General features: G+C 44.2%; 1 protein-coding gene across 5 annotated transcripts in view; it reads right to left on the bottom strand.

The window, feature by feature from the left end:
• Positions 1-26291, bottom strand: part of limk1a (LIM domain kinase 1a) — a 90656-nt gene that overhangs the window by 17599 nt on the left and 46766 nt on the right. For 4 of the 5 annotated variants that reach the window (XM_063205114.1, XM_063205118.1, XM_063205115.1 and 1 more), the window contains one exon: positions 20778-20916. In XM_063205114.1, the coding sequence (XP_063061184.1) occupies positions 20778-20916 (139 nt within the window). Of the gene's footprint in view, positions 1-11012; positions 11397-20777; positions 20917-26291 lie in introns of those variants that run through there. The other variant, XM_063205119.1, reaches the window with a different exon arrangement.

The raw sequence follows: 26291 nt of genomic DNA, 5'->3' as shown, positions 1-26291 counted from the left end.
GACAGGTCATGGTTGGTTTAAGACTTTGAGTTGGTGGATTACTGTAGTCATGTTCATTCATGTTGACAACTTATGACCCAGTTATGAGTATGGCAACAGGGCAACATTCGTTTCAAAACTTGCTGATAGAAATTTCTTTTCACATGAAAAATGCAAATGTGTGTGTAGGCCTACTCCTGACTTTGACTATGAGGATTACTCATGTTTATCATGAGCCTGTCATACAGCAAGAGATGTTGACGACATGTTGACCCGTGTGCTGTATGAGTGTGACAACAGGGACTCACAGTAAACACGTTGCCCATAAACAAACATTCCTTTCAGGACCTTGCTGATAGGAATCTCGAATTCACGTGAACGTGTGACGGTGACGTGATTGGACCTCGCTGGCCTCCATGACTCGAGGCATGCGCTTGGAGGGCAATAATACAAAACTGAAAACAAGTCCGGCTCCCCGCGGCTGCCTTCAGCAGCTCGCTCCGGGGGAGTTTCTATGGAAACCGAAGGAGAGCGCACAAAAATGCCACAAAGTTGGATTCCAACGCTGCCACAGTTATACTGTCAGAGCTGGACCTCTCAATTTGACAAAGCGGTATTAAGTAGACAAGACTTTGGAATGCAACCTTTGCTATGCTGACATACTACACTTGCGAACCATTTGGAGGATTTCAGTAAAAGCATAGGCTGTAGCCTACTATATGGAACTAGACTGCCTGTGCAGTCGCCTTCGACTGCTTAAGGTATATCCCCGAAACGCGACGCTTCCAGTCCCCAATCATTCCTACCACTCCCGTCCACCTTTTCATGAACGTTTATGATAAATACAAAATATAAAATAAATATATTTAATATCTATACATAGATCAATGACGTGCATAGGCTTAAAACCAAATGACTATTGTGAAAATGAAGGAAAAAATGGGGCAAATGGTATCACTGTTTTAATGGTTCACTATTACAGTGGATATACCAGATTAGGTACAGTGTAATAACCAGTGTAACAATATTTAATACCATGTCATACCAGTGTGACACCATGTACCAATTTTCTACTTATATCATGTAGGCTATTTGTGTATAAGTGGTATTACATGGTATTGCATATTTGTACACTGGTACACTAGTATTACATGGTATTACATATTGTTACACTGGTTGTTACACTGTATCTGGTATTGCCTATTTTTACACTGGTATTACACCAGTATTACATGGTATTAAATATTGTTACACTGGTTATTACACTGTAGGCCTACCTGATATGGTAGATTCACTGAAATGGTGAACCATTAAATTAAGGAGTTACCGGGCAAATCAATCCACCCAGTCAGAAGTTATGGGCCAAATAAAAATTCCACCATTTTGAAAGTGTTGACCTCCAAACTCGAATCAGTTCATGAACCTACCCTGCAGCATTCACACACCAAATCTGGGACAAATCCATCCACCCGGTCAGAAGTAATGGGCCAAACAAAAATTCGGCCATCTTGAATTCGGCCATCTTGAAATTGTTGACCTCCAAACTCGAATCAGTTCATGAACCTACCCTAGAACATTCACACACCAAATCTGGGACAAATCCATCCACCCGGTCAGAAGTTATGGACCAAACAAAAATTCGGCCATCTTGAATTCGGCCATCTTGAAAGTGTTAACCTCCAAACTGTAATCAGTTCATGAACCCACCCTAGAGCATTCACACACCAAATCTGGGACAAATCCATCCACCCGGTCAGAAGTAATGGGCCAAACAAAAATTCTGCCATCTTGAATTCGGCCATCTTGAAAGTGTTAACCTCCAAACTGTAATCAGTTCATGAACCCACCCTAGAGCATTTACACACCAAATCTGGGACAAATCCATCCACCCGGTCAGAAGTAATGGGCCAAAAAAAATTCGGCCATCTTGAATTCGGCCATCTTGAAATTGTTGACCTCCAAACTCGAATCAGTTCATGAACCTACCCTAGAGCATTCACACACCAAATCTGGGACAAATCCATCCACCCGGTCAGAAGTTATGGACCAAACAAAAATTCGGCCATCTTGAATTCGGCCATCTTGAAAGTGTTAACCTCCAAACTCTAATCAGTTCATGAACCCACCCTAGAGCATTCACACACCAAATCTGGGACAAATCCATCCACCCAGTCAGAAGTAATGGGCCAAACAAAAATTCGGCCATCTTGAATTCGGCCATCTTGAAATTGTTGACCTCCAAACTCGAATCAGTTCATGAACCTGCCCTAGAGCATTCACACACCAAATCTGGGACAAATCCAAACATCTGTTCAAAAGTTATCGCGTTAACACGAAAGACCTTACGCGGCGGCGGCGGACGCGGCGGCGGTGCACGCAAAACCATTACATCCCCGACGCTCCGCGTTTCGGGGATATAATAATGCAAACAATTTACAATGGCAGACTTTTATATGAACAAGAGCTGAGAATTTTCATCTTCGTATATTCACACTATCGAGAAGATCTGGACTATCAACAACACACACACACACAAGTTCATGAGATGAGATGAGAAGGCCCAACCTAATAAAATGCATTTGTAATGCTCAAGAGAGAATGTACAGCGATATGCATGAAAGCTGCAAAACCAAAACATTTGAGTCTTTGATGGCTTCTTTGATGTGTTGGTGGTGTCTGGCGCTAAGCATAATTAGCTTGTATACGTCTGCAGGCAGTCCCCGCCTCCCTTGATGATCTCGTTATGGGATTACAGCACTGTGTCTTTTCAGAATGAAAACTCCACAAACTCTCCAGTCTATTTAAAGCGTCAATAAACAAACACAATAACATAAGAGCCTCCGACTTCACTTGGCCTACTGATTATGCTTCTTTCAAACGTAGACTAACAACTGTCTTGTGAGAAGTGATTATAACACGACATGCTTTAACAATAGTTGACTACGCAGTGAGTGCAAAGCTAAATTTATAACATGACATGTTTTAACAACCGTCGACGATAGAGTAATTGAGTGGGTTAAATTGAGCTGTAGTATGACAAGAGTGCCGTATAATCACTGGTTGGCTACTGCTGTCGGGTGGTCCCATACATCAACACGCGCACAATACATTCCCATATAACCGTCAACAAAAACATTTTTCAAAACACCAAACTGGGTAATTTTCGGGTGACATGTTGAAAGAGTGAATTGGATGGGAAATTCACAAACTGTCGTTGAGGGACTGCACATTATGCAGGCTATGTTTAAGTGATGTAAATGGTATATTTTTGTTTTATACTAGTAGTATGATTTGTCTAGTACCATACTTTCATAAAATACATGTATATTTGAACTCTCATTTCATTTGTATCTACTGTGACTTTTTGTACATCTTGAAATTGAAACAGTTCCAGGGTACATTTCCCTACTATACTTTGCATAGTAAATACACTTTATTCCATATAGTGGAACTATAGGACTTTCATTTCCACTTCTAATCCTAAAACAGTGTCTGAAACCTGTGTGGGTGACGGGAGGCTGTGTGTGTGTGTGTCCGACAGGACGCGAGGCTGTCTCTGAGTCAGGAGAGGAAGCATATGGCGTGGCCGTTTTACTCCGAGTGGGCATCTGGTGACCTTTTCAGGTGTGACACTCGGCGGGAGCGTCCTTGCGAGGGGAAGCAGAGGTGACGCTGCTGTCACACTGTGGCAGTGAAGCCGCCATTTGCCTAGCGCCTACAGCAAACCACAAAGACACGCACACACGCCAGCACACACACACACACACACACACACACACACACACACACACACACACACACACACACACACACACACACACACACACACACACACACACACACACACACACACACACACAGGTACGTCAGCACACATGTACGCACACAAGATTGTATGCATGCATACACACACACACACACACACACACACGCACACACACACAAATCACTTTATCTCTTCCTCCCTCACGGAATGGAACAACTGCGTTAGAACAGAGTGACACCCCTTCCCCCGAAAAAGTCCCACCGCAGGTCTCACACCCTTACACACACATTCTCACACACACTCACACACACATTCTCACACATGCACGCACACACGCACACATACAGACACCCCTCTATACACACACACACTATTTTATCTACTGCCTCGATTGCCTTAGAACTCAACAACTGTGCCAGAACAACACAATAGTTCCACAAGCACTCACTGCCCCCCCTCACACACACCCCACCCACTCCACACCCACTCTAAGAAAAAATTCTCCCCTCCCCAAAAACCACTTCAGAGAGTGACCAACTGTTTCCACAGGTCCCTGGGGGAAAGGGCTTTCTAAGAGGCTCCAAGGCCATCAGGTGATTGGCTAGAGGGGGAGATTGACGGGGGTGCTGAAGAGATAGCCACATTCTTCAGCTACCAACACTGTTACTGATTGATTGGAACCACACATTGCTTAGCTAAGGTTAGCCAAATAAAGCTCCTCCGAAGTGACCTCGGTTCAGCCAAAAAATATCAATATCTTGTTTTAGTTACATATAAGAGAGCCTCGTCCACACTGACCCCTGGTCCTAACCGTTTACATCATCAGTAGGGGTAAGTGACATGGTGACATCAACTGAAATATCAATATCTTACATAGTCGCATATTTGCGTAACAACACACAAGATCTGCTCGCCTCGCCTCAAGGTCCTGTCTGTCATAGGGTCTGTGACTGCCTGTGTTGCGTAGAATTTCGTGCTGTCAATATGTCCAGTCGGGCCTATTTCAGGCACTTCCTTTCTTCTTGAAATAGGGAACCAATGAAACACGAGCTTAGGCATAAGTCATTGCAATAGGTGGTTTTCATTGGTCGCGCTCGCTCGAGTACTACACAGAGGAATTCGATACGCGCCCATTGATGTCACCCCTTGAGAACTTCCAGTGACTTGTCCCTGAGTGAGATGTCTGGCCACAGCAAACTCCGTGCATACATGCGTGGCGCATGACAGCCCAGAACAACCCTTATCATGGAGCTGCTCAAAATATCCCGCAGTCCACCGTCTACCACCATACCACGATATTGGGAATGTACTCTATTCGGCGTGTGGGAGATTCCAGGAGATAGCTGAGGCGGGATGGGTGGGGGGTAGAGAAATCCTTTCATTTTCCAAAAGGAGCAGCTCTAGCTCCACTGTGGCTTTCCAACATGAGGCATGAGATGGTCTCTGGTGAACCGCCGAAGGTCTGTTAGTCATCAGACACAAGGCAGCAGGAGGCCATGGGACGTCTTAAATTAAGCACATATTGTTCTCAGAGGAACCGTAGGGGGGGTGATGAGTGGCTGTGTGGCTGTGTGTGTGTGTGTGTGTGTGTGTGTGTGTGTGTGTGTGTGTGTGTGTGTGTGTGTGTGTGTGTGTGTGTGCGTCCGTGACGGTGTGTGCGTCCGTGTGCGTGTGTGTGTGTGTTTATGTGTGCGTCCGTGAATGTGTGTTGTGTGTGTATGTGTGGTACGCGTGCATGCATGTGTATGCGTGCATGCGTGTCTATGACCTCCATCTGGAGAAAGTAAGTTTGTGAGGAGACCCCTTTCACACACAACCCCCAAACCCCCCCCCGGTGTGCCCTCTCACATATTTACCTCCTGACCTTGGGGCAGGAGTGAACTGACTCAAATGACACTTCCAGCGACATTCCTTACAAACCAAATAAACAGCAGGCTAACAGGCCGGCAGCGCTTCGGTTTCAGCAGGCAAAGGCAACGGAATGTGTTTTCCCCATGGATAACAAACCAGGCGCACACAGCACACATCCACATACAAAAACACGGGCAGGTTTGGCAGGTTAGGCGACTATCCGAAACAACAGAGCTTATTTGAATTTGGGGGGGATATGTGAACGCCTGGCATGTAAATACACGTCAAGTGGACAGCATTCGTTTAGCTTCCTGCTGGTGCTACCTCTGCTTCGCACAGCAGGTTAGCTTTCACTGTCAAGACCACGGATGACATTTAGGTTTGTTTATTTTATACTGTTGACATGGCTAATAAACTTGAAAATCATCATTTTCAAGCAGGGCTTTGAACCGGTTCAAGGAACGAAAACGAAAACCGGGAACTTTTTGTATTTTACAGGGAACAGAAACGAAACCGGAAACGTTATTATTTTTTATGTTCTGGAACGGGAACACTTATTTAAAAATAATGGTAACCGGTTCAAACCGGTTAACCCTCTAGCTACCATAACGGCCGTGAACGTCCGGCTGGATCTGTACCAGAACGGCCGCGGCCGGCCGGAATATTTTCATATGAAAATACGGCTGAACGGCCGTCATCATGCAGTTTTTCCAGCTTTCAAACACTTTAGCTCAATATTACAGACCCTCCTCGATATACTTTCAGTATAAAAACAATATGTTTATATTATATTATTTTTCAGTATTTTAGATTTTATTACGAGATGCGCCGCTTTATGCGATTTGGCAATCTGCGGTCAATTCAAATGACGGCCGTCCGAGATTGGATGGCTACAAACACAACCATTCTGTTTCTACAACCAATATACACTAAATATGAAAACTTCCAACCCTCTTCGATCTATTTTCATGGTCAACAGCACATGTTTATGACTATTTAGGCTATTTTTAGATCATGTTGTAGTCTGTGATGCCTGGCGCGTCTTACCTGTGCCAAATTGGGAGGGGAAACTTCCTTACAGCTTCATTCATGTCCTGTCTGCTATCGCGGACACTTCTACGGTTATCCTTACACGTCTTTGGCATGGTTTAGTTCAAACATTATTAGCTAGTGTAGTCCATTACCGTTATACCGCTTGAAACCGCTTGAAAACAGGACTTTTGGGTGAGCGACATTTGTTGTCGTCACATGATCATTGTTCAACTTTGACCCTGGATGGATGGATGGATAGACGAAGGATAGATAGATAGATGGATAGAGAGATCGATAGATAGATAGATAGGCCTAAATATATAGATATATAGATAGATAGGCCTAGATAATATCGGATTTTATCACATTTTTATCATTTAATCCACATCAAAGGCACTCTATGAGAATACTGAACAATTAATTATCCATAAATGATATACCATTTGAAAGTGTGTTTTCTCTACTTTAATATGAAAGTAACTTGTAATTGACACTTTTCATTTCTTTTCAAGTTATTTGACATTATTTAAATTATGACCAAAATGATAATTTTCCCTTAGAATTCCTGGTAGAATTCTGACCTATTCAAAAAAAATCCTGGTAGCTAGAGGGTTAATACCGTTTAATACCGTTCCTCAAACAAAAAAAAGTAATTATTTTCCTGCGCACGTTACCATGACGGCTGAGGTGAGTGTGACATCAGACATTCTCTGACTGAATGGAGAGAGAGCTGTGGATTACAAAATCTCCACTCCACATCTGAAATAAGAGAAACCACTGTCATACAAAAGGGCAGAGTTTCCATTGCATCATTGTAAGACATTGCAGAGAAGCGCGTGTAAAACACACCGAGAATGTTCAACGTTATTGGGCATCCATGGCCGCTTCAAATATGCACAAACTCACGATGTCCATCATAGTGCTCCCCGTGACCCAAGTCAGCGTGGAGCGATTTTCATCATTGTGGTTTATTCTCTGCTTCTACGCTTAGGTCGTCCCTGAATGACAAAATTCTGGAGGATATTCCTTTCATCCACTTGAATAAACAGTTTGGAATGTAGGCTGACTCATTGCACTTCCGTCTTTCTGGTTAACTATGGGGAGTAATCATCTGACAGGAACGAAATTAACCGTTCCGGGAACAATATTTTTTTGTTCTAACCGGTTCGGGAACGTCAATTTATTGGTGGAACTCATAACCGGAAACGTTATAATTCCGTTTCTGTTCGGAACGGAACGTTTAGAAAAAAATAACGGTTCAAAGCACTGTTTTCAAGTGTAAATAGGCAACATTCATTCATTCAGAGTGCTATTTCTTGATGATACCTTTGTTTCACAGTGATTTAGTTTTCACTGTATGTGAGAGAGGCTTACCTCTGTATTTTTGTTCGTTAACTTTCTATGTATTTTTATGCAACCTTTTATCGTACCAGAAGTACCCTTTCGAGATCCACTATCTCTTTATCTCTAGGCTGTCGATGTGGTAGCAAACATGAAAGTTCCACCATACTACATGGACAAACACACAGATGCATGAACCACTAAAAATAAAATGTCATGGTGAAAAATTGCAATGGGAATAAGGCAAAAAGGGGGGTCTTAAAGCTACCGGATTTATGGTTTCAGAGCACCTATACTCCCTACAGGGACGTGCACACACACACACACACACACACACACACACACACACACACACACACACACACACACACACACACACACACACACACACACACACACACACACACACACACACACACACACACGACATGGTGGGGAAGATGGAGGAAAGGAAAATAAATGATTGCTGGTCCCCTACGCATGCTTCCACAAAGGACCAACTCCACTAATCTTGTCTGGCAGAGTCTCCAGCGACAGAGCGGATTCATCAGGCCGAATATATATCAGAAGCAGCTGGAATGCCTATGACTCGTGTGATCGCAAGTTAACCGGATTACATTCTCTCATTAGCGAACCATTGCAGTGGCTTTGAGTTTCCGTTTGGGTTTGGGGGGACTGAGACAAATGCGGACCAGGTCTAGGGTCTAGGGACCGGGGCCCATGGATGCCTGGGGTTTCACTGATATAATACATTCTCTCTCTCTCTCTCTGCTATAATGCACTCCATGTGTGTGGGGTTCGCCAGAAAGCACAACCCAGAGACCCACACGTGCACACTCACACACACACACACACACACACACATGCACGCACACACAATAACATGGCCATGACATCACTTCACCGCACCGCTGCTTTAAAAATGGAATGTTGACCTCATTTCCAATCACCTTAATATGACCAAAAAGACTTGTGCACACAAACCAACATACTAGACGTGTGTGTGTGTGTGTGTGTGTGTGTGTGTGTGTGTGTGTGTGTGTGTGTGTGTGTGTGTGTGTGTGTGTGTGTGTGTGTGTGCATGTGCATGTGTGTCTGTGTGTGTGTGTGTGCGTGCGTGTGTGTGTGTGTGCATGTGTGTGTGTGCCTGCGTGAATGCTTGTGTGTGTCCCTGTGTATCTGCATAGATGTTTATGTTTGTCATGTCTAAATATAATGCAAATGACAAATTCAACTTTTTGCGTTAACAAGATAAGGCGCTGGCTCCCCAACCCCACTCAATTGAATTGAGGTCTTGGCACTCTCCAACCTGGCTTAATCTCATCAGAGTCTGATTGTTAATTTAAACCTGTTAGGGTCCACTGGGAACATTTCACCTTCAGTACAGAGTCAGACCCCCCCCTCCCTTCTAAAACCGAAAGTCAATCCTCACTAAGTCAAATGATTCAGGCAGAAGCTTGGTCAATGTGGTAATGTTGGTAAATGGTCTAGAAGCTGAAGGAACCAGATGAAAGTGTGTACACTAGAGAGAGAATATAGGATAAATCATAACTTATTATACAGCTCTTTCTATGATCTGTGGATTGTCATTGAGTCTTTTTTTCCAGCTCTAATTTATTAGACTCCTGCATCAGCATTCTGTGTACCTGGATGTGCGTGATTTAAAACCTGGGATGTGCGTGATTTAAAATCTAACTGGTGAGGTAAGCTAAACTTGTGAAAAAAACCCACATCTCTGAGCAACACTGAAAAAAATATTCCCAAACTGCACACACAACCTGGCACAGCAGCAGGAGCACTTGAGAGCGATTACAAGCGCAGCAAACATGATCAGACATGTGAACCGCATGAGCTCAGCCAAGAACCAAGACACCCAAAATAAGAAGAGGCGAAGAGGGGGGAAAAGAAAAAAAAAGACAGAGACAAAAAAACAAGAGAGAAAAAAAAACGCCACATGAACCGCTCAGTTAAAACTTCAGCCACTTAAAGCCTCCTCAAAGCCACCCAAACATACAAACTGCAGATAAGACTTTAGCATGCGCCGGGACTGGTGTCTGTAATTAACATCCCAACTAGCCGACATCCTTTTTTACCTCCAGGCTTATCAGGTATTTCAATCTACCTTGGAGGCATTGGGATAAATAGCCGACAAAATTAGGGGTTCTTTAACAGTTTAAAAGGAACAACATGTTTGACATTTTTCCCAGGTCGGTCCAGTTGAGGACAACATGCCATGTAATGTATACAGTAGGCTATAACAGTGGATGTAACTGGAATATTATACAGTAACTGATCAAAACCAGTGGGTCAACATTGACAAATGGCAAAAAAAATTAACAAAATAAATCCTAAATCCTAAAACGAATTATATATTTCTTTAAAATCCGTTTTCCGCACTACATGAATTCTTAAATACAGCAGCCGGCAGATGACTAGAGTGAGCCTCCCACGACCACGGCACGCTACTGCAGAAGCCGGAAAAAAAGGGGGTCAAGTGAGATGCGACGCCAGCCATTGCACTCTCCACTACCCATCCATGTATTGCTTCCGACTACAAGCAGCTACCATCCCTCCCTCCACCCATTTATTGCTGACCATACTGTAAGCTGCTAACATCCGTGTATTGCAGTTGACCATACGCAGATAACATCCATCATCTTTTGCTGACCATACAGTATAGAGCTGACATCCATCTATTGCAGTTGACAATACTGTATACACACAGCTATACAACATCCATCCATTGCTGAACATGCCAATAACATTTTACATTCTATTCCTCTTCCTGTATGCTCTTTAACCATACTGTATGCTGCTAACATCTATCCATTGCTGCTGAACATACGCAGCTATCATGCATCCATTACTGTCCATGGCCATACGCAGCTGAGCCGGCTCCATGGAGCCAAGCCCTGGAGCACTCCCAAGCCCATCTTCCCCTCCTGCCTCCCCCCCCACCCTGCCTCAACCTTTCCCAGGCAGGCAGACACCCTCACATCCTCTCTCTCTCTCTCTCCTCAATTGCCCCTCATCTCCTCCTCACCTTCTTGTCCCGGTTCCACAGCCTCAGGCAGCAAGACCCCCAGAAAAACAAGTCTCCCACCATGACACTGGCTGGAGTGGAGGAAGTCTACTGTATTCCCGTGGTGATGGTAGTGGCCAGTGCGATGGCAGTGGCACTGGGATAGCTCTGTGCCGGTTCTCTCGTCTCTGTCTCTCTCTTGCTTAGTTCATCTCGGTCGGTGAGCGATCTGAGCCAAGTGAGGCTTGTTCAAAACATCAACAGGAGGAGTAGCTGAGCAGGCAGGGCAGCGTCTTGGTGCCGGTGAGAAGGAAGCACACTCCTCTCCTCTCCTCTCCTCGCTAGTTGCCTCCCCTTGCTGTTGCCACCACCACCGCCGCCGCTGCTGCTGCCGACTTCTCTGCCCACGCCCCCAACGCTGAGCTCATCTCTGAAACGGTGTCACTGCTACGCTGCGCTCCCCACTCCCTCCCTCCCTCCCTTCTTCTCTGCCTGCCTAGCCCACACTCCCCCCTCCCTTCTCTCGCTCGCTCTCCCTCCCTCCCTCTCTTACTCGCTTGCTTTTTCTCAGAGTGACCTCATCACTTCCTGCTCAGCCCTCCCTTGTGCCTGCAGTCGCTCTCTCTCTCTCTCCCTCTCCCTCTCTCTCCTTCTCTCTTTCTGACTATCTTTCTCTATTTCTCATTTTCTCTCTCTATCCCACTTTCAATCTCTCTCTCTCCCTCGCTCTATCTCTCTCTCCCTCTCTCTTTCCTCTCTGTCTCTCGCTGTCTCCCACTCTCGCTCTCTCTCTGTGTCTTGCCCATCCCCCACTGCCGGTTACTGCGACTAACCCAGACACAGCAAACAGACCATCTCCCCTTCTAATCCCCCTCCTCTCCTCTCTTCTCTCTCCTCTGCTCTCTCCTCGCACACCACAATACTAACTATAGGGCTTTTTTCAGGGAGGATAAAATAAGGTTTAGTCATATTTACACGCACATGCATGCACACATACAACAAAACCTCTTATAGTCTCCCAGCCGAGCGCAAGAGGATAAACGTCCCAACAAAAAGGGGGGGAGGGCAAAAGATCAACATCCGCCAGTGACTATTGACCAGTCACTTATTGATCTACACAGATACAGACCTATAACTTTAAAAGTCCTCCACTGCAGTGCAAGCATACATCTTTTATCAGCAATGCAAACACACCTCCCCTACACAAACATACCAAAAAATAGTGCTTTTCCTCATGAAAATTGTGTTAAATCCAGAGAATAGTGTGTTGTGTTTTGGAAAAGGTGCGTTTTAGAACTGAAAAGAGAGTGTAAAGAAGGAATTGTGCTTGCAGTTCAATGGCATTTGGTTCATGGGTTTGGTAGATGGGTGAGATGTTTTCAGAATGGTCTGCCAAGTACCAGAATTGTGTGTGAACAATCGAGAAAAAGAGCAATGTATAAATATGTATACAGCAGTTTACATTGTGCAGTAGGTGCCCATGATTGGGTTCCATGTTTTCTTCACTGCGCCATGCAAGGTCCCTGCCAGGTCTGGGCAACCTGCTTAATCCCCTAAATATTAATACTTTGGGAGTCCCATGGAAACCGCATGGTATGAAGATAGGACAGGAGAAAATAAGTGGCACCTACTGTGCATGTGCAGCAACAAAAGGAATTCCCATATAGTCTCATCTATTCTATTCTATTCTATTCTATTCTATTCTATTCTATTCTATTCAACTACTGCCTCTAATGGCAGGGACGAGTACATGCCAATTTGACCAAGGGAGGCAAACTTCACCATTCATTCCTATGAGAGAAGCAAAGAGAGGCGAACAGGAGTGAAGTGACATGAACATATTTATCAAAAGAAGCTTAATATTATGCAAATAAGGAGCGCATTTCGTCTGCGGTGGCCAACCGAATCAATAAAATAAATGCTCTGATCTATTTGATTCGCCACGATGACCTGGTGACCGTTGAGCTGGCAGAATGGAACACTGAATTTCGCCTCTCTGTGCCTCGATCGTTTCGCCTGCATGTGTCCCTGGCGTAAGACTCTAAGAGCACTGAGCATACTGCCATGGTAAGACTGATAACATTGCAGAGTAGCTGCGCAGCCAAGCAGTTCATCTGCTGTATATCTAGATGGAGGAGGAGGACTGGAGTAGCATCATTTATGAGCAAGACTAGCTCTGTGTGTGTGTGTGTGTGTGTGTGTGTGTGTGTGTGTGTGTGTGTGTGTGTGTGTGTGTGTGTGTGTGTGTGTGTGTGTGTGTGTGTGTGTGTGTGTGTGTGTGTGTGTGCGTGCGCGCGCACGCATGTGTGTGTGTGTGTATGGTGTGTGTGTGTGTGTGCGCTAATCAATGGCTTCCGGCCGGCTGTCCTGCTCGGCCCTCCCCAGCCACAAGCCAGCCAGCCGGGCAGGCAGGAGCGAGCACACCACACCACACCACACCAGCCCCAGCAGCCCCACCAGCCCCAGCAGCAGCTGCAGAGAGCCATCTGACTTTGCAGATATTAATAGAGGCAGGCGGGGAGTCTGCAGCACAGCCTGCTAACCATCTAACAAACAAGGGCCATGCACAAACGTGTCCACACACGCACGCACGCACACACACACACACACACACACACACACACACACACACACACACACACACACACACACACACACACACACACACACACAGACACAGACACAGACACAGACACAGACACACACACACAGACACACACACACACACACACACACAGTTTGCAAGTACTATTTCTCTGTCCACACACAACACAGACACAGACACAGACACACACACACACACACACACACACACACACACACACACACACACACACACACAGACACAGACACAGACACAGACACAGACACACACACACACACACACTTCACAAAAAAGCCTGCTACCTCTGAGTGGGAGGGAAGGAGGGAGGCAGAGGCAGAGGAAGAGGAAGAGGAAGAGGGACTGCTCCACTGGTGCGTGGTCAGACAGCCCAGATCGTCCCCCGAATGCGATGAGACAGATTTATCATCCGAAGCGACGACAGCACTGAGTCACCAAAACCACCGGCGGCAGAGTCGAGTCTTCTCCAGCCAAGACCCACAAGAGAGTAGATTACCGCACTGTGACATCTCTTAATTGTTCCCCAGATCAGAACCAGTTCTTTTTGTTTTATGAAACAGATGTGTCTGTCTTCAAAGCTAGTTTCTTCGGATGATGGTAATATAGTTATGTGGTAAGACAGTAATGTGAAGTCGGACGAGCATGGTGGACAAGTCTTCTCCATCCAGATCCAGAAGAGAGTAGAGCACTGCACAGTGACATCTCTTATCTGTCCCAGATATTACAACCCCTATTTTGTATAAAACCCGATGTGTCTGTCTTCAAGGCCAGTTAACATCAGATGGAAGATAATAATGAGTATATGAGCATGATGAAAAGGCCAAGTATGGCGGGAAAGTCCTCTCCAGCCAAGAAGACCCACAAGAGAGTAGAGTACTACAATGTCCCATCTCTTAAATGTTACTGAGATAAGAACCAGTATTTTGTTTTATAAAACAGATGTGTCAGCCTGACAGGCCTGTTCCTTGAGATGGAAAAAAAGCAATGTCAGTCGGATGAGTATGGTGGTGACCGAGTCTTCTCCAGATAAGATCTCATGTTGCTTGATATAGGAGATAGTGATGTGTCTCCTAACTGGAACTAAGCCTTATCACACATTCTATCAAGGTGAATTCACAGTCAAGACGCAGGTGATTCATGGTGCTAGCAGACAACACCAAACACGGCATACAATGCAATCACAGACGGCTAGTAGATATGGCTAGCTTGTTTGCTGTCTTACATTGTGCGCCGATGTACCTAATGTATTTTTTAAAGTCTGTGTACATATAGATAACATGGGTGCTGTCTGTGGATATTGTTAAGTCACTAATTGACAGATCTTGAGAGCTTTATTGTGTGCAAGAAGGCTACATAGCTTAGCCTCTTGGTGTATGCTTTTGTTGTGTCCCTACAACTAGCTGGCTTGTCGTCTTCAGGGCCACTGGTAAGGGTTTTGGAGGCCCTAAGCATAAAAAACCCCCCTCATGATTAAATAATAATAATAATAATAATAATAATAATAATAATAATAAGCATAATAATAATATTAATAATAATATTAATAACAATAATAATAATAATAAAATAAAATAAATAATAATAATAATAAACACATTTTTTAGCCAATCTCAACTTAGGAGGCCCAAGCCCCTAAGCGTTCTGCTCACTTCTTTTTTTGTGTACACATAGCTTTAGTAACTTGCTTGTTCTGTGTTTTGGTTGTGTATTCGTCTACACAAAACCGAACAGTGCATAAAGTTTAATCATATCTGTGGCTAGCAGATAGCACATACCGGTAGATATCAAGATGTCATGTCAATCATCTCTTCTGCCGACATAGTGACGGAATCCTTCTCTGGAATGACTCTTCACAGGCCGTTGTCAGGAGTCAAAACAAACTATGTCATGTATGCCTATTGACAGCCAGGCCCTCAACAAAAATGTAGAAAAATGAGAAGTCAATGTCTCTATGCCTCAAAGCAGAACAAAAACACCATAATTTTAGGTAGTTTCCAGAGAGGAACTTCTCATATCTAAACAGGTTTTGTGAATGACGTTTCAGATATTCTGGTTCCTCTGTTAAAGTTAAACTGTTAAAGTTCTGCGAATGACAGATCACTTGAATCACTCTCTCAGTCGGGTGATTTGTTATTAATATAATCATCCCGATTAATATTTAATGTACTCTCTGAATGTGTAAATAAATCATTCAACACAATGACACCATTGACCAATTACATCATCTTTGCTACAGGCAAAATCATGTAGCCTAATCCAAGTCACATCTGTGTTTGAAAAGCACACAGGTGGCTGGAAGCTCAAGAAGTCTTCAGCGTGTTCATTTGAATTTGTTGGGTGCTCTTGGATATGGGGGATCAGTTCATGCAGAGAGTACAGTTAGTCCAGGCACTCCAAAACAAGGTGTCCAAGCGGGAAGTTACATTAAAAAGCCGTTAATGGTACTGTTGGACATGTTTCGACCTCACATAGGTCTTCATCAGGGCTAGATTCACCTGTGTTTACCAAAGAGAGTCTCTCTCTCTCTCTCTCTCTCTCTCTCTCTCTCTCTCTCTCTCTCTCTCTCTCTCTCTCTCTCTCTCTCTCTCTCTCTCTCTCTCTCTCTCTCTCTCTCTCTCATTCAACCACCATAGGACAAGTTCAGACTATATGACTGTTTGCATGGATCACAGTTAAGTCACTAATACCCAGCCCACCTTGTGTCTTAACACTTTCCAGAGAAAACAGCAGTCTGACAGGTAAACATCAGGCTCATTTTTCTGTTGGGCAACGCAAGCCTTACTCTAAGTCATGTAAGACAGGCCCACCTTAGTCTCAAGATACATTTACACAAGCACCCACACACCAAGATACTGTGATTCCACTGAATAACACCCACCCACCATGACTGCTACAGTCACTGGATTTGTTGTGTTTTAAAAGTGGTTATTTCCATGGCTATGAACCACAGGAGGAAGAAACAAGGTATTGGCTCATATTCTCTCCTCTACAATATTACCGTGCTGGCTTTGACCCAGAGGTTGGGTGGTTGGTTTCGTAAGGCACATGTTGAATGCTAAAAGTCCAAAATTAGCAGCATGAAGACGAAGGAGGATGTGGAGCAATCTGGGGGCAAAAGGTCGAAAGGTTACATGCCGGTTGACAGAGTGTGAAAAAGTCATACTGAAACATTTACGTATCAAGAGCATTGACTTCCACCAAGCAGTGCTTTCTTAATTTTCAGAGCATGAAGTTCATAACCTTGTTCACTACTTCCTAACAAACAGACATAAAGAAAGGCAGATAAGCAACAGGGAAGACATAGTGTCCTTCAACGGAGTATAGAGCGTCTTTTGTACTGATTTGTACTGTTCTGACTACGATTTGACCTGTGCAGCATGAATCGCTATCTCTACTGGTACTTTCACTTAGACAACCTTCCATCACCCAGTATACTTCTTTTTACTCTTTCAATTGCATGTATATTTGTTTTATTCATCTGACCTTTATTTTACCAGGAAGGCCGTGTTGAGATATAAAACATCTCTTCTCCCATTAAACCTTGATAGAACATCTCCCACTGGAGCAGTAACGTATCAAACAAGACAACATGTCCACCATAATCTCCTTTGAGTCTTTTCAAGGTTTGGCAAAAAAGAGAGAACTGCTGTCTATATATAGCTATCAGACCTTGCCAAGACACCAGTTGAGGGGGGAAGCAGCATTCTGCAGAAGCCTCCTCCACATCACCTTTGTCATCTGGAAAGGTTCTCTGCATGTGGGTGGGCTGCAAAGCATCCTTCACACTAAGTCCTAGTACCATACCAAATGGATAAATACAGCATAATAATATAACATGACAATATGTAGTAATGATATGTAACAATATTTTGCAGTAACACGATATCAACCCACGTCAGAGTAACCCACTCACGTCCTTCTGCTCTCTATGTGTCCAAACGGCTACATACTGTGTATACAATGCAATGTAATACAATGTGTGTGTAATATCTACAGTAGCAATATGTGTATGAAATTATAATATGTAATAATGACATGTAATAATAATTGCTATGTGTAATAATAATTGCACCCAGTCAGTTGCCCTTGCCTCGAAAGTCTTTTTGCTCTTTAGAGACTCTATACACTATTGTCAGTTGGTTAGTCCTTCTGAAAACATTAAGATGGTTTGCACAGAACACACAGTACTGTGGATCTGTTTGAAAAGGCAGCCTCCACAGTAACCCACTCACAACCAAGGCTACTCCTCCTGTCTTAGTCCGACCCAACGGCTGTATATAATCATCTCTCTTAGCGGTGCGCTGCACCATCCTGTCAGAGCCGCTATGCCAGCCTGACCTTCCCATCTCCAACTGCTGCAGGAAACGCCTGACAAGACAGACAGAGCGAGCGAGCGGTGCACTATCGCTCCCCATAATGTGATTGCATCCCCCTCCGTGTCTCCAGCTTAGCTCGCAGCGGCCGTCAATCAAGCGACCCTTACAGTGTCTGATAAATCCCGACCTACTGTAGGGGAGGGATGCGAGAGGGTAAAAAAGAGATTCAGCCCCCTTGCTCTGCCGTCTTTAATTCACTTTGTCTGAGTCCTTGGAGGTTTAACTATTGGGATTGCACTCAGGAGAGACAGTAGGAGAGAAGAGAGAGAGAGAGAGAGAGAAAGAGAGAGAGAGAGAGAGAGAGAGAGAGAGAGAGAGAGAGAGAGAGAGAGAGAGAGAGAGAGAGAGAGACTGCATGGTAGTAATCCACAAGGGCCAGTGCTCTCCAAAGCATGATGTGCTCCTTCACAATTACCAGACTTGCAGGGTGGGTCAGGCAGAGCAATGGTATGAGTGGGAGGACAGCAGCAGCGGCCCACACACACACACACATACAGTGCATTGGTCATCATGGTCATGCATTTAGCGTGTGATTTTACTAAATTGCTTTCAATTTCTTCATGCTCTCCTGACTACAGGTTACTGCATTTCAAAATGCGGTTGATGAGACGACGATTTCTCAACGTTAGAGGGTGACATGCATGTTGAGCAATGTTCAGCAACAAGTCGGGCCAAGATCTAGCACCACAATGTCTGTCTAGTCATAACAAAAATACAGCGGTTGAATTAAGAGACGTGATGAAAACAACAGGCGACCATAACAAGACGATCAATGACTTGGCTCCTCATGCTCCTACACCGAGATAAGACACAACTTGTACGAAACCGCTAAAACAAAGGTGCAACAAAAGAATGCCGAAAAGAATTATCTTATGTAACGGAAACGTTTATTATCTTATGCAAAAGCCAAAGAGGTCGCAGGTGAAGGTTAATGAGAATATCCATCAAGTTTGGGTGAAACCCTCCGAGACATTCTGCACATTCCAACATGTTCAGGGTGCGTTTCGACTGCCTGACAATGCACAGTCACAGAAGAATCTAGAAGACTCTCACCTTTAGGTGAACCCTTGCGTTCTCATCCTCCCTCCCAAACCCCACCCACCCCCACCCTCTTACTAACATCACCCCCGAACCCACCCACTAGCATTATCATCCCCATCACCATCACTTCCCTTTCAAGCTCTTGCTGGCATGATTCAGGCAATTTACGATTCAGAGAACTATACACCGCTAAAACACACAGAGAGACAGACAGACAATCACACCGCGATAGTGATTATGAGAGTGTTGAGGAGAATCTAAGTCGCACTCATCCTCGAGTTAGTTGCAAAAAAAGAAGAAAATGGTGATTGTTATTCCACTTGCCTACATATACTGCTAGGGGCCATTGCAGCAAAAGAAACACAGTTCAGCTACATGAGGTGAATCAGATATGGTTCATTAAACATTCAAATTTATTCCTTCATGGAAGCAGGGTAATCGAATGCGCTGTAAAGCAGAGTCTGAGACAGATGCGATAAAACCCCTACAAGTACGGAGACAGAAATGATCCAGCAGAGTTAACATGCGTGCAATTTAAAGACCCGCTATCCTCCTGCACAAAACGTTTGCTTTGTAATCTGGCATTTTTCGAATGCTTGCTTGCTTGCCTCCCTGTTCTGAGCTTTTTGCAAACTTCGCAGGAGAAACGAGGGCATCATTTAAAGTGCTGCTGACTTGAAACACCTCCAATCGCACTTGGCACCGCTCAGGAATGCAACCGAATGTCTCCTCCTCAGTGCTTCCTCCCTTCCTCCTCTGCTTCCTCGTTAATGAGAGATTTAATGATGAGCCCCGCTGGCCTCAGCGTTCGTCAGATAAACAAGAAGGCATCCACAATTCAGCACTAAACAAATGAATGGGCACTGTCGGCCAATGTCGTTGTTTGAGCCAACACACCATTGAAAACTTAATAATGAAAGCACAATTATTTGGCTATACTTTGGACATGGGCCACAAATGCCCCACGAAGCTAAAGAACGGGATGTATATCGTTGGCACAGCATGCGCCTTACTTTCCCTTCTCAACACACAACCCTCACTCCGCACCACTGTTGTTCAATTATACATACTACCTCGTTCATGATCAGCAGCCTAGATAACAGTGATGTGCTGTTTAATTCATGGAAGTGCTTCCCAGGCATGTGAAAGGGCACCAGTAATTGTATGAATAGCACATTGTCAGTCAGGGTAACTGGAGCTGTTGTGTGAAACGGCGGGCTTGTGTCTTGTGAGAGAGATTGAGAGACACACACACACAGAGAAAGAGACAGACAGGGAAAGAGCAGGAGGAAAGAGAAAGTGTGTGTGTGTGTGTCTGGGTGAGAGAGCGGTAATGACAGAGAGAAAGAGAGAGCGTCAAATAGAGAGAGATGTTTAGATACAGAGGGAAAACAATAAATAGAGGAACATGAAACACGTAGAATATACAGTAGGTACAGGGTAAAAGTCAGGAACAGTGATACGGAAAAGCCAAAAGAAAGACAGAGAAATAGAGAGAGAGACAGAGGAGGAGGGAGAAAGAGAGCGGCACTGGATGTACAACAGTAAAGTATGAATCACAGGAGAGAGAAAGAAGAACACAGAGAGAAGACAGACATTGGGAAAGCAGGAGAAACAATAACAGAGACAACAGGGTATGAAAACATACTGTAAATAAAGAGGGAGGGATACAGAATAAGGACAGATATCCACTGGAAAAGAACCAGGGAAAGAAAGGGACAGAGGTTCGATTTCCGTCCGACTCACCATGATAAGGCCTGTGGTGATGGGCTCTGAGCATCCGTGGCACAGTTCCCCGAACTTGGCCCAGTAGTCCTTCTTGCAGAAGAGCCGACCCTCCTTCTCATAGTACCAGTGCGACAGGGACGCGCTGCACTCACAACACCTGTTGTGGGGAAGAAAGGCGGAGAGAACAGAGAGTGCCTGCCGTCAGTACAGGTACAGGTGGTGATGTGTCTGACGAAACATCTGAAGAATGAAGAAGTCGTATGTAGAGCGGGAGGGAGGCACTTAACCGACATTCACACACACAGACACACGCTCTCACACACACCCATCCACTTAGGTGATTGAGGGATCATCTGATGTAACATCTACAGCAGACACATTGGGGACACGCCTGAAATGTCTGACTGACATAAGTTGCTCAAAGTGGTAGTTAGATGTAATGGAGCATTAGTTGTTCTAAGGTTGGAGGGATTCCAAGGGTTGACTGTGTAACAGGAGGGGAAAAAAGTGTGTGAGGCAAGACGAGTAGTAGACCTTCGCTATTACATTTATCTGACACATTTATCCAAAGTGACTTACAGTTATTTACGTACAGGGGCAGTCATGGGTAAGCGGTTAGGGTATCAGACTTGTATCCTAAAGGTTGCCGGTTCGACTCCCGATCCAGCCAGATGGTGGGGAGAGTAATTAACCAGTGCTCTGTACCATCCTCCTCCATGACTGAGCATGGAACCGTCCCATCATCCCTTGGGGCATCCTTGCATGGGTGAGGCAAAAATGCAATTTCATTGTGTGCAGTGAGCATACTGTGTGCTGTGTCCCAATGTCGATGGAAGTTGGAGTTTTGCAGGTGGGCTTTTAGAATATCAGAAGCAATGGTTAAGGGCACTTAAGCTACCTTAAGACCCTTTTGATATTTATTTTTCTTCAAAATGCTACTATTACTATGTCAGAACGCTATAAAGGACTCTTTAGGAAAAGCACAAAAGCACAACAATTACCTCTTAATGTATGTTCTCTACAAGTCTTCTGTTGTCCAGTCTTGCACTTTAAATGTCTGTACGAGCACTGTCTATGTCCATACTGTCTTAAGTCCATGTATAAGTACTGTCTATGTCTATACTGTCTATGTCCTTACCTAGATTAGTCTATGTCTGTATGGGAAAGCAAGAAATGTAATTTCAAATTCTTTGTATGACCAGTGCATGTAAAGAAATTGACAATAAAACCTACTTGACTTGACTACAGAGGATAAGGGATTTGAACCTGCAACTTTCCGTTGCTGAGAGACTACTACTATTAGGCCAGTCCTGCACTCTCCTTTCATACACCCTCATCCAGGGCTTCAATGGCAGGCCCGTTGAGGGTTATGGCTAGGGTTTGTCTCTATTAGGATTAGTATGTGGACAAGACTAACCCTAGTTTGTTGCTTGCCGATTTCCCTGCTTTGGTTTATGATCAAAATAAAGGTTGATATGCATTCTTTAACTTTACAGTGCACACATGGCATGGAGTCTAGCTACAAAGTGTTACAAAGACAGAAGCAAGTTTAATTCATTTTAAATCACTCTGAACAAAGTGTGTCAACTACTTAATGTAATGCAACACATGCATACGACATTAAAGAAAAACAATCGAGGATTAGAAATCTCCCTACAGAACAGAGCTGCTAGCAAATGGAATGCATATGTGACTGTGAGTTAGAAGAGGACGTATAGAAAACAAATGCCTCAAGTCAAGCCAGGGGTGTTGGATCAGCGCTGACTGATGCTGATATGGATCAGCTGCTGCTGAAAGAATAGATGGGGGATTGAAGGCAAAGCGTCTGGGCCCGATGAGAGATTGGTAGCATATGGGAGACGGCCAACCCGCTTCCATGAAGGGGAGCTGATGCATGTGGATGTCATAGTATACTGCAAACTAAACCCTCCAACCCTCCTCCTCCTTCTCCGACTGACCTGAAAGGGAAAGGCAGCTAAGCAGGCGCATACCACAGACAGTTTCGCATCACTTTCAACGCTGAAACAATGTGAGCAATTTTATGTAAGAGTTTTGTCCCAAAGGTTAAGTATTACTAAGATTACTCATTCTTGTCATTCAAAATGTGTATTTCTTCAGGGGATCGAGTCACAAGGAGACTGTAGCCAAATGAACACAAACATTTTGTGCATAACTAAAAACCAGTGGCTCCAGGAACAATTAGTATGTACAGAGCAAGCTATTCTGAGCAACCCAGGAACAACGCATGCATGTTCATGATGTACGACAAGTATATTGCCTAGTTCCTCACTTGCGTATGCAACAACCACTGCAATAACGCTCATGTCAGCACGGAATATGTGTGTTAGTGAGGTGGATCGATCCCAGTCGACCCTGGGAAGAGAACCGCGTCGGGCATTACAAAAGCCCCCCCTACTGCTGCCATGTCCATTATTTCCCCCTTGGCTATTGTAAAAAAAAGGCAAGCCTGAAACCCAAGCACTTGGCCCTTCCTGCTCCAACTCGACCTGTACTGGGCGGATCAATAACACCGACTGGTGGGGAGCCAGACTCCATCCATTCCCATCTGGTGCCAATGCTGGGGTTGCTGACTGTCCTCTGCACCCTGTTTTCTGCTCTTGAGGAGGTTACACACTGGGGATGTTAGCAGTTAATTGATTGACGATTAATTGTCGATGAAGACGTTGATTGAACAAATACAATTAATTGTAATTAATTGCCAACGTGACTGGAGAGACACCCAGTGGACTCATGAAGAGGTGATGACAGAGTGTGACAGGGAAGCATTTCAATTTCTTTTGTGCCCAAAAAGGAGGTAAATAAAAACAGTACAAATAATTCTACATGGTGCTATATTTTAAATCAACAGAGAACCGTGTCATGCATAACAAACGCCCCACTCCACTGCCATGTCAATCATTCCCCATGTCCAATAATACTGGCCATTGTAAAAAAGAGAAAGAGAGAAGCCTGAACCCAAAGCACTTGGCCCTTCCTGCTCCAACTCGACCTGTACTGGACAGATCAATAACACCGACTGGTGGGGAGCCAGACTCCATCCATATCCATCTGGTGCCAATGCTGGGGTTGCTGACTGTCCTCTGCACCCTGTTTTCTGCTCTTGAGGAGTCTAATATGTGGTAATCGTGCCTAATGAAGACCCTGATGGGTTGAAACATTGTGAATCTTAAATAAAACTTTAGTCAGGGTTGCAGTGTGCAAATTTCTACTCTCTCTTTTCATCTGTGGTTTGACCATGGGGAACCAACTGCCAAACCCCTTTCCCCTTTTTGCCGATCATCATCACCATGCCGACAGTCTGTACTTGCACCCTCAGATTGTAAATGGAGGCATAGTGTGATAATCCCTCTCGTTGAAGAAGGGGTGGAAGAGAAGAGCGCTAAGGGGGCGATGGATGGGGGGAAATGCGGGGGGGAGGGGCAGAGGAGCAGAGAGCAGTTTATGCTTTCATACAGCGTGACAACCTGATTGGCTTCAGAGAGGAGGTTTACAGGAAGTGGGTCAAGGGCGTCTTAAGGACAAACTCCACCTTGTGGTGATGATGGAAGCCATTCAAGGCTTTGCCAGTCACATGACATCAGCAAAAAAAGAAGAAAAAAAAATCTGACACAAGAGATCAAAGCTGAAATTGGAAGGTTTTTTTTTTTTTACGAGGCAGCTGGCAAAGCTTCTCGTTAATCTAATCCTCCTGTAGGAAAATCTCCCAAAAATGTTTCAGTTGAGTTCAGACGGAGATTAAAAAAGACCAGGTAAAAATGTGACTGGCAGAGTCCAAAATGATTACTCTCCTCTCGAGGGATTGTTTCCAACCTAAATATTTCATCAAGGTATTTCAGGCATTTCCTCTGTTTTATAAATAACCCACATGAAATATTCCACTGAGATACATTATTTTAAGCTCTTTCAATAACTATACTGTAAAAGTAAATAGGAATGTCGACACATGCTACCATTTTGCTTTTTTTATTGCGCAGTGAACATTTTCAAAATATTCCCTCTCCATCACAGTGGCCAGAAGGTCTTTAAATAAATAATCTACACCAGTCTTGTTGCACTAGCAAATGACTATGGACAGGAAATGGAAAGAACACACATCTGTGTTGCTTCCTTGTATCCTACACAGGGGTCATCTCCCCTAATTTAATCATTAATCATGACTCACTGTCTGGCACTGTCATGAGGTCTTGAGAGTAGGTGGGTGTCTATTTCTATCTTTAACCCCTTAGTATGTTATAACCCTCCTGTTATCAAAATTGAATGTCTTAACATGTTACTTAAGGCTCCCTGTCATAGCAATGCTGTTATGATGTAGTTAAGTATTTTCACCAAATAGTGAATATTACATCCACATTACATAGTCTTTGCTTTCTACATTCGCTGGAATAGTTGCACTAAAATGGTGTTATCAATAAAATGTGGGTTACTATGGGTCTGACTGTCTGGCACTGTCATTTGTGCCTGATATCAAGTGTGTGTCCGTTTCTGCTTTTCAAAGTCTATCTACCCTCATTGGTAAAGCTCACATGGACTAATTTAGTTAAAAGTGCTGTATAAATAAAATGACAGCTACAGTACTATGTGTTAGCACCTCCTGTGCCTGCTTGCTATTGTGGGGTCACCTACAACTCTGAACATGTGAGTGGCAGTCTTGTGTGCAGGACAAAGTAGCTGACATAGAGACGGGTTTAGCGAGAATTGGGCTTAACTGACATTTATGGTGTGATTAGATCGAGCTGACACAATGTTTAAGCCCACACTCTATTAAAGGCTTTGCTAAAACAATGCAAAGCAGTGTGCCCTATCGTTTTGTGCGATTGGACACGTTCTAATACATTTCAACGTGCTTTTGTAAAACTTTAAGCAGCCTATGGTACGCTCTTGATCTGTGAGAACACCTTTCTTTGATATATAGTAGTGAGATAGCTACGTAGTGACAGCTAAAACTCTTGTATTACAGATAAAAACTATCTGTTAAAATGTTCTTAAGAGTACAAGATTTCTGCAAGGGAAAGTATCAGTATTCACTAGGCCCAATATCCCAAACCATCTGAGGTATTTAGCGCATGGCTACCACTGCTACCCCAAGACAGATATTGTGCAAAGCTATTCTTAGTCTACAACATTGGTCATCAACCACAGCATACACAATGTATCAAATGTTCCCCACTTATAGGGGGAAATATGCTTGATGAGGTCATTTAGTGGCTGGGACAAATGGTTTTAATAAGAGAGTATAAATAAAACATGCAATTCAATACAGCACCACCACACGATTTGATTACCGCACAACGCTCACAAAATGAAGAGGGAACAGACATTTGCCAAGTCTGCAAAAGCCAAAACAACAGCCAAGGTACCACACACACAGACACACACACACACACACACACACACACACACACACACACACACACACACACACACACACACACACACACACACACACACACACACACACACACACACACACACACACACACGCACACACACACGCACACGCACACGCACACA

The sequence above is a fragment of the Engraulis encrasicolus genome, chromosome 8, assembly GCF_034702125.1.
Source record: "Engraulis encrasicolus isolate BLACKSEA-1 chromosome 8, IST_EnEncr_1.0, whole genome shotgun sequence".
NCBI classification, from domain to species: Eukaryota; Metazoa; Chordata; class Actinopteri; order Clupeiformes; family Engraulidae; genus Engraulis; species Engraulis encrasicolus.
Note: the sequence above shows the minus strand (reverse complement) of the source record. Positions and strands in the feature narration are given on the sequence as shown.